General features: G+C 46.8%; 1 protein-coding gene across 1 annotated transcript in view; it reads right to left on the bottom strand.

The window, feature by feature from the left end:
* LOC138670478 (uncharacterized) overlaps positions 1–13,112 on the bottom strand; it is a 73,456-nt gene that overhangs the window by 23,826 nt on the left and 36,518 nt on the right. Inside the window, exons 3-4 of the mRNA XM_069757867.1 lie at positions 1,721–1,781; positions 1,129–1,196 (exon numbers count right to left, since the gene is read on the bottom strand). Of these exons, the coding sequence (XP_069613968.1) occupies positions 1,129–1,196; positions 1,721–1,781 (129 nt within the window). The remainder of the gene's footprint in view (positions 1–1,128; positions 1,197–1,720; positions 1,782–13,112) is intronic.

The following is a 13,112-nucleotide window of genomic DNA, read 5'->3' as shown; positions in this document are numbered from 1 at the left end:
TTAATGTCATGTACGGTGCAGTCTCTTTCAGAATTAAGCTGCTGGAAACTTTGCAATTCGTTTAAAGTCTCTGGCAGATTCAGTTTTTTCAGGAGAATAATGTATTGGTCAGTCTTCTCCATATACATTTGGTATGCTGTGCATAATTGTTCTAGGACTCCCTCAAGTGGTAACTCATGAGAAGCAGGCCTTGATACAGTGTCTATGTGATTCAGCACTTTCTCCCACAGTGAAGACACATCACTATATACGACACGTTTTGTAGTCTCTAAATTCTCCATGACTTTCCATGTAGGTTTGACTGTACGTTTTCCCCTTTCACTAGCTGGTGGATGGGGATCTGGGTCTCTTTCCTGTGTTTGTAAGTCTGGTAGGGACATTGTATTCCTTGCTTCAGACATGATTTGATTGCAGGCAGGAAGAGTGGAGGATGAGGGTTATACTTCTCCCTGTTTATCTGCAGTGTGTGCTTCTATGCACGCTGGGGTCTGGCTGGGAACTGGGATACCATCTATCTGGGAAATGTCCTTTTCCACTGAGGTTCAGCACAGACCTTGAGTTACTGTCTCTGAAGGCAGGCTATTCCTTTTTACTATTCTGACTCATGGATATGTAGAACGTAGTGGTGCCTGGATAGACCCTTCTTTTTAGGCGCTTCCGTATTCACCTGTACTCACGTTCATACCGATTAATCAGACAGCTTAACTCAGCCACGATCTCATGTAAGAAGACTCCAGGAAAAGAGGGTTGCTTTAACTGAAATTCTTGTATTATGATGAAAGTAGCAGGTAAAAAGGAATATTCAACAGAGGACATGTAGTAGGATGCATACAGATGGAGGAATGATGACAAAATGGAGAATAAGGGCGTGAACAAACATACATCACAAGACTACAGTGAGAGAGTTGGGACAAAATACAGGGAAAGGCAAACTTCTGCCTAGAAAGAAGGAACGAACACAAGCAATGCAAATATTAAATGATTTCTCAAGTCGTGAGACATGACACTGGGTATTCCTGTAAATCGCATGTGCCACCTCTAGACATTATCTCTGACATTGTAAGTTCATTGTGGCTTCATCTTGAGGATCAAGGTACTTGATATTGTAGTTATTGTAGTGATACCCACCTCTAGGCCTGGTGCAGGTTCAGGTAAGAGGCTTAAACACTCCTTCATTCTCTCAACAAGTTCAGAACCTAGATTGAAGAGAAAACAATTTAGTGTAATATTAACATTATTTTGTTTTTGGTTATAGGTTAAAGGGACTCTGTCACCTGAATTTGGAGGGAACAATCTTCAGCCATAGGGGGCGGGGTTTTCGGTGTTTGATTCACCCTTTCCTTACCCGCTGGCTGCATGCTAGCTGCAATATTGGATTGAAGTTCATTCTCTGTCCTCCGTAGTACATGCCTGCACAAGGCAATCTTGCCTTGCACAGGCGTGTACTATGGAGGACAGAGAATGAACTTCAATCCAATTTTGCAGCCAGCGGGTAAGGAAAGGGTGAATCAAACACCCGAAAACCCCGCCCCTATGGCTGAAGATTGTTCCCTCCAAATTCAGGTGACAGAGTCCCTTTAGCAACTTATATATAGATCTCTAAAATAGCAGTAAATATTACATTTTATTATCAACAAATTTCACCAAATGTCATCACACAAATGTTATTTGTAGACAAGTGAAAGCCATTTACCCAATTAAATATTTTTATTACACTCACCTAATATGTGAAATATGTCAGATTCCCTTAGCACCATACCATCCACAATTTGCTCCTGTAGCTATTGAAAAAGTTAGATAGTTTAAATTAAAGTAAAAATTTGAGCAGCAATTAAACATCTTGAATATACCAAACATTACATACAATAGAGCGGTGATTCTGTATATTCCAGATCCACTCAGCTCTGGGCCATCTGTCATTTTATAACATGAAGTGTATATACTGCAAATAGGCTGAGATCGCAGAATAAATGTAGAACAATGCTAGGCTCAAAAGGTCCAACATTTTGAAAACAGTCCTATAAATAAAATGTGGTATTTAGGGGCCACTTGCAAATACCGGCAGAAAGGGGCTCCTATGCAAGGACAGTTTATGGGCTCTTTGCAGTCCAAATTCTCATCATAATGCACAATTACATTTACTTTGGAGGTAGAAGTGGCCCTTTTACCTCACGGGCCTGTGTGCAGCTGCACAGATTGCACCAATGGTATGTCAGCAAATGTTGGGGACACTGTTACAGATTTTGTAAAGTTTCAACTCTGGATGCCATAAAATGATTTTATTACTTCAATGTTAATGTATTCTAAAAAATAATGCAGAACTTTACAATGTCTTTTATATAAAACTGAGAACTTAAAGGAGCACAGCTGTATGGAAGTCATGTCATAATTCCTTTATGCTTGTCCATAAGGCTGACTGTATAGAAGAGTTTCATCCTTCATACTTCAGTGCTCTCAAAATAGTGGCAATTTGCATCATCTGCATTTCAAAGTTTATTCATCTTCAGGTTATGATACATACAGTCTTATTCTTCTTGCAGTGAGTTGTATATACTTGTAGTACAAGACCTATTGACATGGCACAGTTGTCAGAGATCCCGGGCTAGTGGCTCCTTCCCTATCCCTAAAGCTAGGGGCACCCTAGCTATCCCTGCTGCCTGGATTACTTCTGATGGTGCCACGTGTCTTACTGAGATCCTAAATCAGGGAAGTGGGAAGTAGCAGTGTATACCAATACACAAGCCAGACTAGCAGGGGAAGATGTATAGGGATAAATGAAACAATCATACAAATATGCACTCACAGATTACAAAGTGGAACACCAGGAAGTAAAGGGAGGCAAAAAAAAGGAGAGAATAATGATATACATACAGACAAACCACCAAGCAACAGTATTTAGAACAATACTTCAAATGTCTCCTATCAAACAACATCTCCCACTCCAGAACCAAGCAGCATAAAACTAACACTGGCAATCCCTGCTTGCCAGAGGCCAGTATATATAATGGAGGGAAGTGGCCAGCACTGAACAGCTGAAACCATCAAAGCAAGAAAGCTTCCAGGAGCTCTCAACTGTACAGATTAACCCCTGCACTGCTAGCAGGAACCTGTACTGTTTATTATGAAGGTGAGGTGCTTCTAATCTGTGCAGGTGTAACGGGGGCCAGGGTGGTAGCCGTACCGAGGGATTGCTGCTGCTTCCTCATCACACCCCGTCGCTCCGCTACAGAAATATGTCCATTTTGTGGTGTGCTGTGTGTGTCAAGTAGTTCACCCACTTGTGAGTCAGAATCCTTCACAGCATACAGGGCTCCAATCCGTCGCAGACACACACAAATGTTATCAAAGTCCTGATTCATCTACTATATAAAGCTGAATGTGTGTGTGTGTGTGTGTATGTGTGTATGTCCGGGATTGGCATCTGCACCGTTGCAGCTACAGCCACAAAATTTTGCACAGTCACACGTCTGGACCCCGAGAGCGTCATAGGCTATATTGTGAGGCGAAATTTTAACCCCGCGCGTTCCAATTCACCAAACAATTTTGCCCCTATCTACATAATGGGGAAAAAAGTGAAAGGAAAAGTGTTGGAGGCGTCACAGCTACAGAAACAAAATTTTGCACAGTCACACGTCTGGACCCTGAGAGCGTCATAGGCTACGTTGTGAGGTGAAATTTTAACCCCGCGCTTTCCAATTCACCAAACAATTTTGCCCCTATCTACATAATGGGGAAAAAAGTGAAAGGAAAAGTGTTGGAGGCGTCGCAGCTACAGCCACAAAATTTTGCACAGTCACACGTCTGGACCCTGAGAGCGTCATAGGCCATGTTGTGATGTGAAATTTTAACTCCGCGCTTTCCAATTCACCAAACAATTTTGCCCCTATCTACATAATGGGGAAAAGTGAAAGGAAAAGTGTAGGAGGCAAATTGACAGCTGCCAGATGTGAACAAGGGGGACTTAAAGAATGAGAGCGATGGCGCAAAAGAGTATATACCGATCAGTTGCTAAGGTGGGGCCCCGACATGAGATACTCACCACACATGGGGATATGAACACACACAAAATGCGCCACACACTACCACGTGCTTGAACACATATACCACCCTCAGCACACATTTCACCACACATACACCAACCTCGCCACATAAAAGTCGAAACACAAAAGTCGCCGCTCAAAACTCGCCACGCGCAAAACTCGCCACATGCAAAAACTAGGCTCCCGCAAAACTCGCCACAAGTGCAAAACTCACCTCATGGAAAACTCGCCACACGCAAAACTTGCACACGCGGAAAAATTGCCACATGCACAAAATTTGCAACACATGCAAAAGTTGCCTCACACAAAACTTGCACATACTCAAAAGGCACCAGACATAAAACTCACCACACGCAAAACTCGCCATGCGCAAAACTTGCTGCACATAACTTGCTACACTAACCTGTTACATGCAACTCGACACACAAAAAGTTGCTACACGCATGTTGCCACACAAAACTCATCTCACAAAAGTCGCTACATGCATGTCGCCACACACAACTCAACACACACAACTTGACAAACGAAACTCGCCCTAAAACACACACAAGTCTGGTATTAGCCTTCAAAAATAAAAATCTGATTAATAAGCAGACAAACTACAAGAGCAACAAATGTACCATATAGGAAATACAGCAGCTGTCAGTCACATGACCTGTCTATTATGTGTATGTGTGAGCTAATATATACTGCCAGGGGGAGGGCTTCCTGTTGGCTGGGGATTTATCAGGCTGCCAATTTATCTTACAAATACTAAGGTAAAAATACTGAGCAAATAACGTGTTAACGAGGTCTAATACAGGAGATCACACAGGTATATACTATATACAGGGGAGATGACACACAGATATATACTATATACAGGAGAGATAACACACAGGTATATACTATATAGAGGAGGAGATGACATACAGGTACATACTATATACAGGAGGAGATGACATACAGGTATATACTAAATACAGGAGGAGATGACACACAGGTATATACTATATACAGGAGCAGATTACCTACAGGTATATACTATATACAGGAGGAGATGACATACAGGTATATGCTATATATAGAAGATGACATACAGGTATATACTATATACAGGAGGAGATGACACACAGATATATACTATATACAGGGGAGATGACACACAGGTATATACTATATACAGGAGGAGATGACATACAGGTATATACTATATATAGGAGGAGATGACATACAGGTATATACTATATATAGGAGGAGATGACATACAGGTATATACTATATATAGGAGGAGATGACATACAGGTATATACTATATACAGGGGAGATGACACACAGCAGGTATATACTATATACAGGGGAGATGACATACAGGTATATACTATATACAGGAGATGACATACAGGTGTATACTATATATAAGGGAGATGACAAACATGTATATACTGAGGTGAAAATGAGAGGTGTGAGGTGAAAATGAAAAGGTGTGAGTGCAAAATGAGAGGAGTGAGGGAAAATAGTGTAGTGATCGGAAAATGACAGATGTGAGGTCGAAATGACAAGTGTTAGGGGGGAATGAGAGGAGTGAGGGAGAAAATGAGAGGTGTGAGGGAGAAAATGAGAGATGTGAGGGGGAAAATGAGAGGCGTGATGGGAAAATAAGAGAAGTGACGTGCTATAACTAACCACAGATATTTACTATGCCCAGGCAACGCCGGGCTCTTCAGCTAGTTTTCAATAAAACTTTACTTAACTCATGCATCTTCATAACAGTTACAGTCAACCCATTTTCCCAATACATGAGTAATCCATCTCCTGCGTTTTCCCTGGTCTGCTCCCTCAGCTTTTCTTCCAGCACCATGGCTCCCAGGCCCGCAGCTTCCTGAACCATCCAGCTAGCTGATGCTGAGTGCTCCCCGTCCACTTTCCCCATCTTGGGTGAAAATTCAGGTTGCCTCCGCAATTCCTGTTCGGACCGTAAGTCCTGGACTTCACGGGACGTAACCCACAGACTAGCCACTGATTCTTCCAGGCTGCCTCGCTCTCTTAACTCTACACTGTTGCTCTGTTTAGCTTTCTGACACAACTCCTTCTAGAACAATTCTTCTCACTCTGCTTTAGCTCCTCCCACTAACTGGAAATTACCTCAAAGGCGCTCTCCCTGCCACTACACTGGCTCCGCCCCCTTTCTCAACTGTCACTACTCTGACTGAAACCAGTTCTCAACACAATCTAATCTCCTACTCTACAGTGCCCCCTTAACACTAACCCACAACTACACTGCCATAACCCTTACTAATGCTGACCTACCGCTGCCACTGACTGTCCCCATTCCGGTCCATAACACACAGATATCAGAACAGTGTCAGCCATTATCATATTAAACAGTGTCAGCTATCATAAACTACACAGGGCACACAGCAAACACAAAACACACCCAGTTTCATTAGGTAGGCATGCACAGGAATGCAGGGCTCAAACCAGCGGCCTGCACACCCCCTTACACAGGAGTACGTGAAATCAGACACCACTGTCTTCTGGCATCTCTCGGTCTCAGTAAACCGTGACACCTATAGTCTGTTAGGGGTTCATGCTATACTTTTTGATTTCTACACTTCTCTTTAGATTAAGAAATATATCATATATCAATATGTCATTACTATTTCTGAGCACTACAAGGAGGCAAAACAGCCCATCAATCTGACTGATCAATCTCAATATGATCTCTGAAATATCAGCATCTCAGGCACGATCACAGCAGGAGCTCAGTGCTGCTAGTTACTGAGCTCCTGCTGTGACAACCAGAGACAGTGCTAGCACCGCCCCTCATTGTGTAACCTCCTAAATACTGCAACATATAGGAGGCAGGGACAGGAACGTGAGCTCCCTCTGCCTACAAATCGGCTCCCTGGATCGTTGCCATGATGACCCAGGATCAGAGCATGGTCTAGATCAGTGGTCCCCAACTCCAGGCCTCGAGGGCCGCCAACAGTGCAGGTTTTCAGGATTTCCTTAGTATTGCACAGGGGTTGGAATCATCACCTGTCCAGATGATCACATTTCCACCGATGCAATACTAAAGAAATCCTGAAAACCTGCGCTGTTGGCGGCCCTCGAGGCCTGGAGTTGGGGACCCCTGGTCTAGATGTTCCCACATAAGTATAATGCATTTAAAAAGAAAGTGAAAATCCCATTGAAGGACTAGGTAAAAAAATAAACAAAAAATGTACACCTAGTTGGCATTACCGAGTCTGAAACGACCCGATCTATAAAACTTTCACACTAGTTAACCCCTTCAGTGAACGCCGAAAAAATCATGGCAAACTATGCTTTTTCATCATTCCACTGGAAAAAAAAGTGGAATAAAACGCATTCAAAAAGACGATTGTAAATAAAAATGGTGTCACTCAAAGCGTCATCTTGTCTTGCAGAAAACAAGCCCTAATATGACCCAGTCGGCAGAAATATTGAAAAATTATACCTCTCAAAATATGGCAATGCAAAAGTTTGTTTTTGCAAAAAAAAAGTGTATTTTAGTGTGCAACAGCAACCAAACATAAAAAACTATATAACTCTGGTATAGCTGTAATCGCCTCGACCCAAAGAATAAAGTAATCTAATCACTTATATCGCACCAGGAACGACGTAAAAAATAAATAAATCCAATTCTTGACCTACTATTAATTTGTTCATTCTACCTTCCAAAAATCGCAGTAAGGCTCGGCTCACATATATCCTGCACTCAACGCTGAGCGTTTACATCAGGGTTTCTGTGTAAATATCTGAAAAACGTGATTCAGACAGAACCCCTGGCGGAAGATTCTCTATAATGAGGCAGATGGAGGCACTGTGGATGCCGTCTGGCCTGTGATCCGATGGTATCCATGTTTCTAGGCGTGCATAAAAGTGCCTTCAGCTACAGTTTTGTGCACTTCTGAAAAGAAGGACATTGCTGAATAGAGGCCAGATAGAGTCCAGAGTAAAGGCATACCTCCCAACTTTCGAGGAAGGGAAAGAGGGACAAAGTTAGTGCGCCGCGGCAAATTTTAGGCCACACCTCTGACCACACCCATTTCACAACTAGCCACGCCCCAACCACACCCATTTAGCACTTCTGATCACAATGTTTCGTAAAACATAATAATTATAAACAATAATTATAAACAAAAAAATATGGCCACACACGATGCTCCATACTGTACAATGGCCACACACGACGCTCCATACTGTACAATGGCCACACACGACGCTCCATACTGTACAATGGCCACATACGACGCTCCATAGTGTACAATGGCCACACACGACGCTCCATACTGGACAATGGCCCCACACGACGCTCCATACTGTACAATGGCCACACACGACGCTCCATACTGGACAATGGCCCCACACGACGCTCCATACTGTACAATGGCCACACACGACGCTCCATACTGTACAATGGCCACACACGACGCTCCATACTATACAATGGCCCCACACGACGCTCCATACTGTACAATGGCCACACACGACGCTCCATACTATACAATGGCCCCACACGACGCTCCATACTGTACAATGGCCACACACGACGCTCCATACTGTACAATGGCCACACACGACGCTCCATACTGTACAATGGCCACACACGACGCTCCATACTGTACAATGGCCACACACGACGCTCCATACTGTACAATGGCCCCACACGACGCTCCATACTGTACAATGGCCACACACGACGCTCCATACTGTACAATGGCCACACACACGACGCTCCATACTGTACAATGGCCACACACGACGCTCCATACTGGACAATGGCCACACACAACGCTCCATACTGTACAATGGCCACACACGACGCTCCATACTGTACAATGGCCACACACGACGCTCCATACTGTACAATGGCCCCACACGACGCTCCATACTGTACAATGGCCACACACGACGCTCCATAATGGACAATGGCCACACACGACGCTCCATACTGGACAATGGCCACACACATGACGCTCCATACTGTACAATGGCCACACACGACGCTCCATACTGGACAATGGCCACACACACGACAATCCATACTGTACAATGGCCACACACGACGCTCCATACTGTATAATGGCCACACACGACGCTCCATACTGTACAATGGCCACACACACGACGCTGCATACTGTACAATGGCCACACACACGACGCTCCATACTGTACAATGGCCACACACGACGCTCCATACTGTATAACGGCCACACACAACGCTCCATATTGTACAGTGGCCACACCCACAACGCTCCATACTGTACAATGGCCACACACGACGCTCCATACTGGACAATGGCCATACAAGACGCTCCATAGTGTACAATGGCCACACACGACGCTCCATAGTGTACAATGGCCACACACGACGCTCCATACTATTCAATGGCCACACACGACACTCCATAGTGTACAATGGCCACACACGACGCTCCATAGTGTACAATGGCCACACACGACGCTCCATAGTGTACAATGGCCACACACGACGCTCCATACTGTACAATGGCCCCACACGACGCTCCATACTGTACAATGGCCACACACGACGCTCCATACTGTACAATGGCCACACACACGACGCTCCATACTGTACAATGGCCACACACGACGCTCCATACTGGACAATGGCCACACACGACGCTCCATACTGTACAATGGCCACACACGACACTCCATACTGTACAATGGCCACACACGATGCTCCATACTGTACAATGGCCCCACACGACGCTCCATACTGTACAATGGCCACACATGACGCTCCATACTGGACAATGGCCACACACGACGCTCCATACTGGACAATGGCCACACACATGACGCTCCATACTGTACAATGGCCACACACGACGCTCCATACTGGACAATGGCCACACACACGACAATCCATACTGTACAATGGCCACACACGACGCTCCATACTGTATAATGGCCACACACATGACGCTCCATACTGTACAATGGCCACACACACGACGCTCCATACTGTACAATGGCCACACACACGACGCTCCATACTGTACAATGGCCACACACGACGCTCCATACTGTATAACGCCCACACACAACGCTCCATATTGTACAGTGGCCACACCCACAACGCTCCATACTGTACAATGGCCACACACGACGCTCCATACTGGACAATGGCCATACAAGACGCTCCATAGTGTACAATGGCCACACACGACGCTCCATAGTGTACAATGGCCACACACGACGCTCCATACTGTTCAATTGCCACACACGACACTCCATAGTGTACAATGGCCACACACGACGCTCCATAGTGTACAATGGCCACACACGACGCTCCATAGTGTACAATGGCCACACACGACGCTCCATACTGTACAATGGCCATTGGCCACATTATGCTCCATACTGTATAACGGCCCCACATGATGCTGCGTACAGCATACTTGCCCCACGTGATGGTCCATACAGTATTATGGCACCACATTATGCTTTGTACAGTATAATGGCCCCACACGATGCTGGGTATAGAATAATGGCCACACATAATGCTGGGTACAGTATACTGGCCACACATGGTTACCCCACCCCCATCATTGCCTTCTCCATCACTACACACAGACACCTTTCACCGCGCTCCCTCGCAGCAGCCGGCAGCTTCCACACCCACGGCGCTGAATGGTGTCATCCAGCTGCGCCGCAGCTGTGATATGCCACTGATAAAGACCTCCGTGTCTCCTGTGCCAGTCCGTGTCAGAGCGAGGAGCAATATCTGCTCCGATCTGACACAGCCGCTCCGTACACATGTGACTCCACTCCATACACCTCGTACACACACGACTCCGCTCCATACACCTTGCACATGCGGCTCCGCTCCGTACACACACGGCTCCGCTCCGTACACCTCATACATACGGCTCCTCCCCATACACCTTGTACACACACGGCTCCACTCCATACACTTCGTACACACACGGCTCCGCTCCATACACCTTATACACACACAGCTCCGCTCCGTACACCTCATACACACGGCTCCTCTCCATACATCTCGTACACACATGGCTCCGCTCAATACACCTTGCACATGCGGCTCTGCTCCGTACACCTCGTACACACATGACTGCGCTCCATTCACCTTGCACATGCGGCTCCGCTCCATACACCTCGTACACACACGGCTCCGCTCCATACACCTCATACACACACGAATCCACTCCGTACACCTCGTACACACATGGCTCCGCTCAATACACCTTGCACATGTGGCTCTGCTCCGTACACCTCGTACACACATGACTGCGCTCCATTCACCTTGCACATGCTGCTCCGCTCCATACACCTCGTACACACACGGCTCCACTTCATACACCTCATACACACACGGATCCACTCCGTCCACCTCGTACACACACGGCTCCGCTCCATCCACATTGCACATGCTGCTCCGCTCAGTATACCTTGCACACACATGGCTCCATTCCGTACACCTCATACACATACGGCTCCTCTCCATACATCTCGTACACACACGGCACCACTCCGTACACCTCGTACACATGCGGCTCTGCTCCGTACACCTCGTACACACACGACTCCATTCCATACACCTTGCACATGCGGCTCCGCTCTGTACGCCTCATACACACACGGCTCCACTCCGTACACCTCGCACACACACGGCTCCACTCCGTACACCTCGCACACACACGGCTCCACTCCATACACCTCGCACACACACGGCTCCACTCCGTACACATTGCACACACACGGCTCAGCTCCATACACCTTATACACACACGGCTCCGCTCCATACACATTGCACACGCTGCTCCACTCCGTATACCTTGTACACACATGGCTCTGCTCCACACACCTCGTACACACGCTGCTCCGCACACCTCGCACACACATGGCTCCACTCCGTACACCTTGTACACTCGGCTCCGCTCCGTACACATTGCACACACACGGCTCAGCTCCATACACCTTATATACTCACGGCTCCGCTCCATACACATTGCATACGCTGCTCCACTCCGTATACCTTGTACACACATGGCTCTGCTCACCTCGTACACACGTTGCTCCGCTCCGTACACCTCGTACACACGGCTCCGTACACGTCTTACACACACGTCTCTGCTCCATACACCTTTCACACGCTGCTCCGATCCATACACGTTGTACACACACGGCTCTGCTACATTACAGTGTCAGACTGTCACAGGGGCTTTGGTTTAGCCCTTTTTATGCGGGGGGGGGGGGGGGGGGAGGGGAAATAGCAGCCACAATAGCGTTGTGTTGTCACCCTCTCCCAGGGAGCTGCAGCTGCTCCTCCTCAAATGCACTGACTGGAGACAGACGTGTCAGTGAGTGATCGATCTCACTCACACTGATCTGCAGATAACACAGCAGTGAGCACTGTCAGCCGAGGCAAACAGAGGGAGGCTGTGAGTGTGTCCGTCCCTCCCTGCTCAGCCCCACTCATTCCAAGCACGATTACACTAGCCAGGCATTATAATTAGCAGCTCCAGTCCACTCACACTGCTCTGCTGCTTACATTGCCGCCGACACCCAGGCTGTGTTCGGCTGTTACCTCAAACTAGAAGTGTCCCCTCTCTCTCCCTCTCTGAACAGTGACGCTGGGAGACTCAGGAACATGGGGAAGGGGCGTGGCCTAACATAAGGGGGTGTGACGGAGATCTCCTGCTGTCTCCCGGGATGAGAGCGTCCTGCGCTGGACAGCGGGGCAAAGAATCAAATCCGGGAAAGTCCTGCACAATGAGGGACGGTTGGGAGGTATGGTAAAGGTACCGTCACACTCAGCAACTTTGCAACGAGAACGACAATAATCTGTGACGTTGCAGCGTCCTGGATAGCGATCTCGTTGTGTTTGACACGCAGCAGCGATCTGGATCCCGCTGTTATATCGCTGGTCGGAGGTAGAAGTCCAAAACTTTATTTCGTCGCTAGATCAGCGTGTATCATCATGTTTGACATCAAAAGCAACAACGCCAGCAACGTTTTACATGGAGCGAGAACGATAAGTGAGTCGCCGTTACGTCCCTGGATCGCTCCTGC

The sequence above is a fragment of the Ranitomeya imitator genome, chromosome 3 (genome assembly GCF_032444005.1).
Source record: "Ranitomeya imitator isolate aRanImi1 chromosome 3, aRanImi1.pri, whole genome shotgun sequence".
NCBI lineage: Eukaryota > Metazoa > Chordata > Amphibia > Anura > Dendrobatidae > Ranitomeya > Ranitomeya imitator.
Note: the sequence above shows the minus strand (reverse complement) of the source record. Positions and strands in the feature narration are given on the sequence as shown.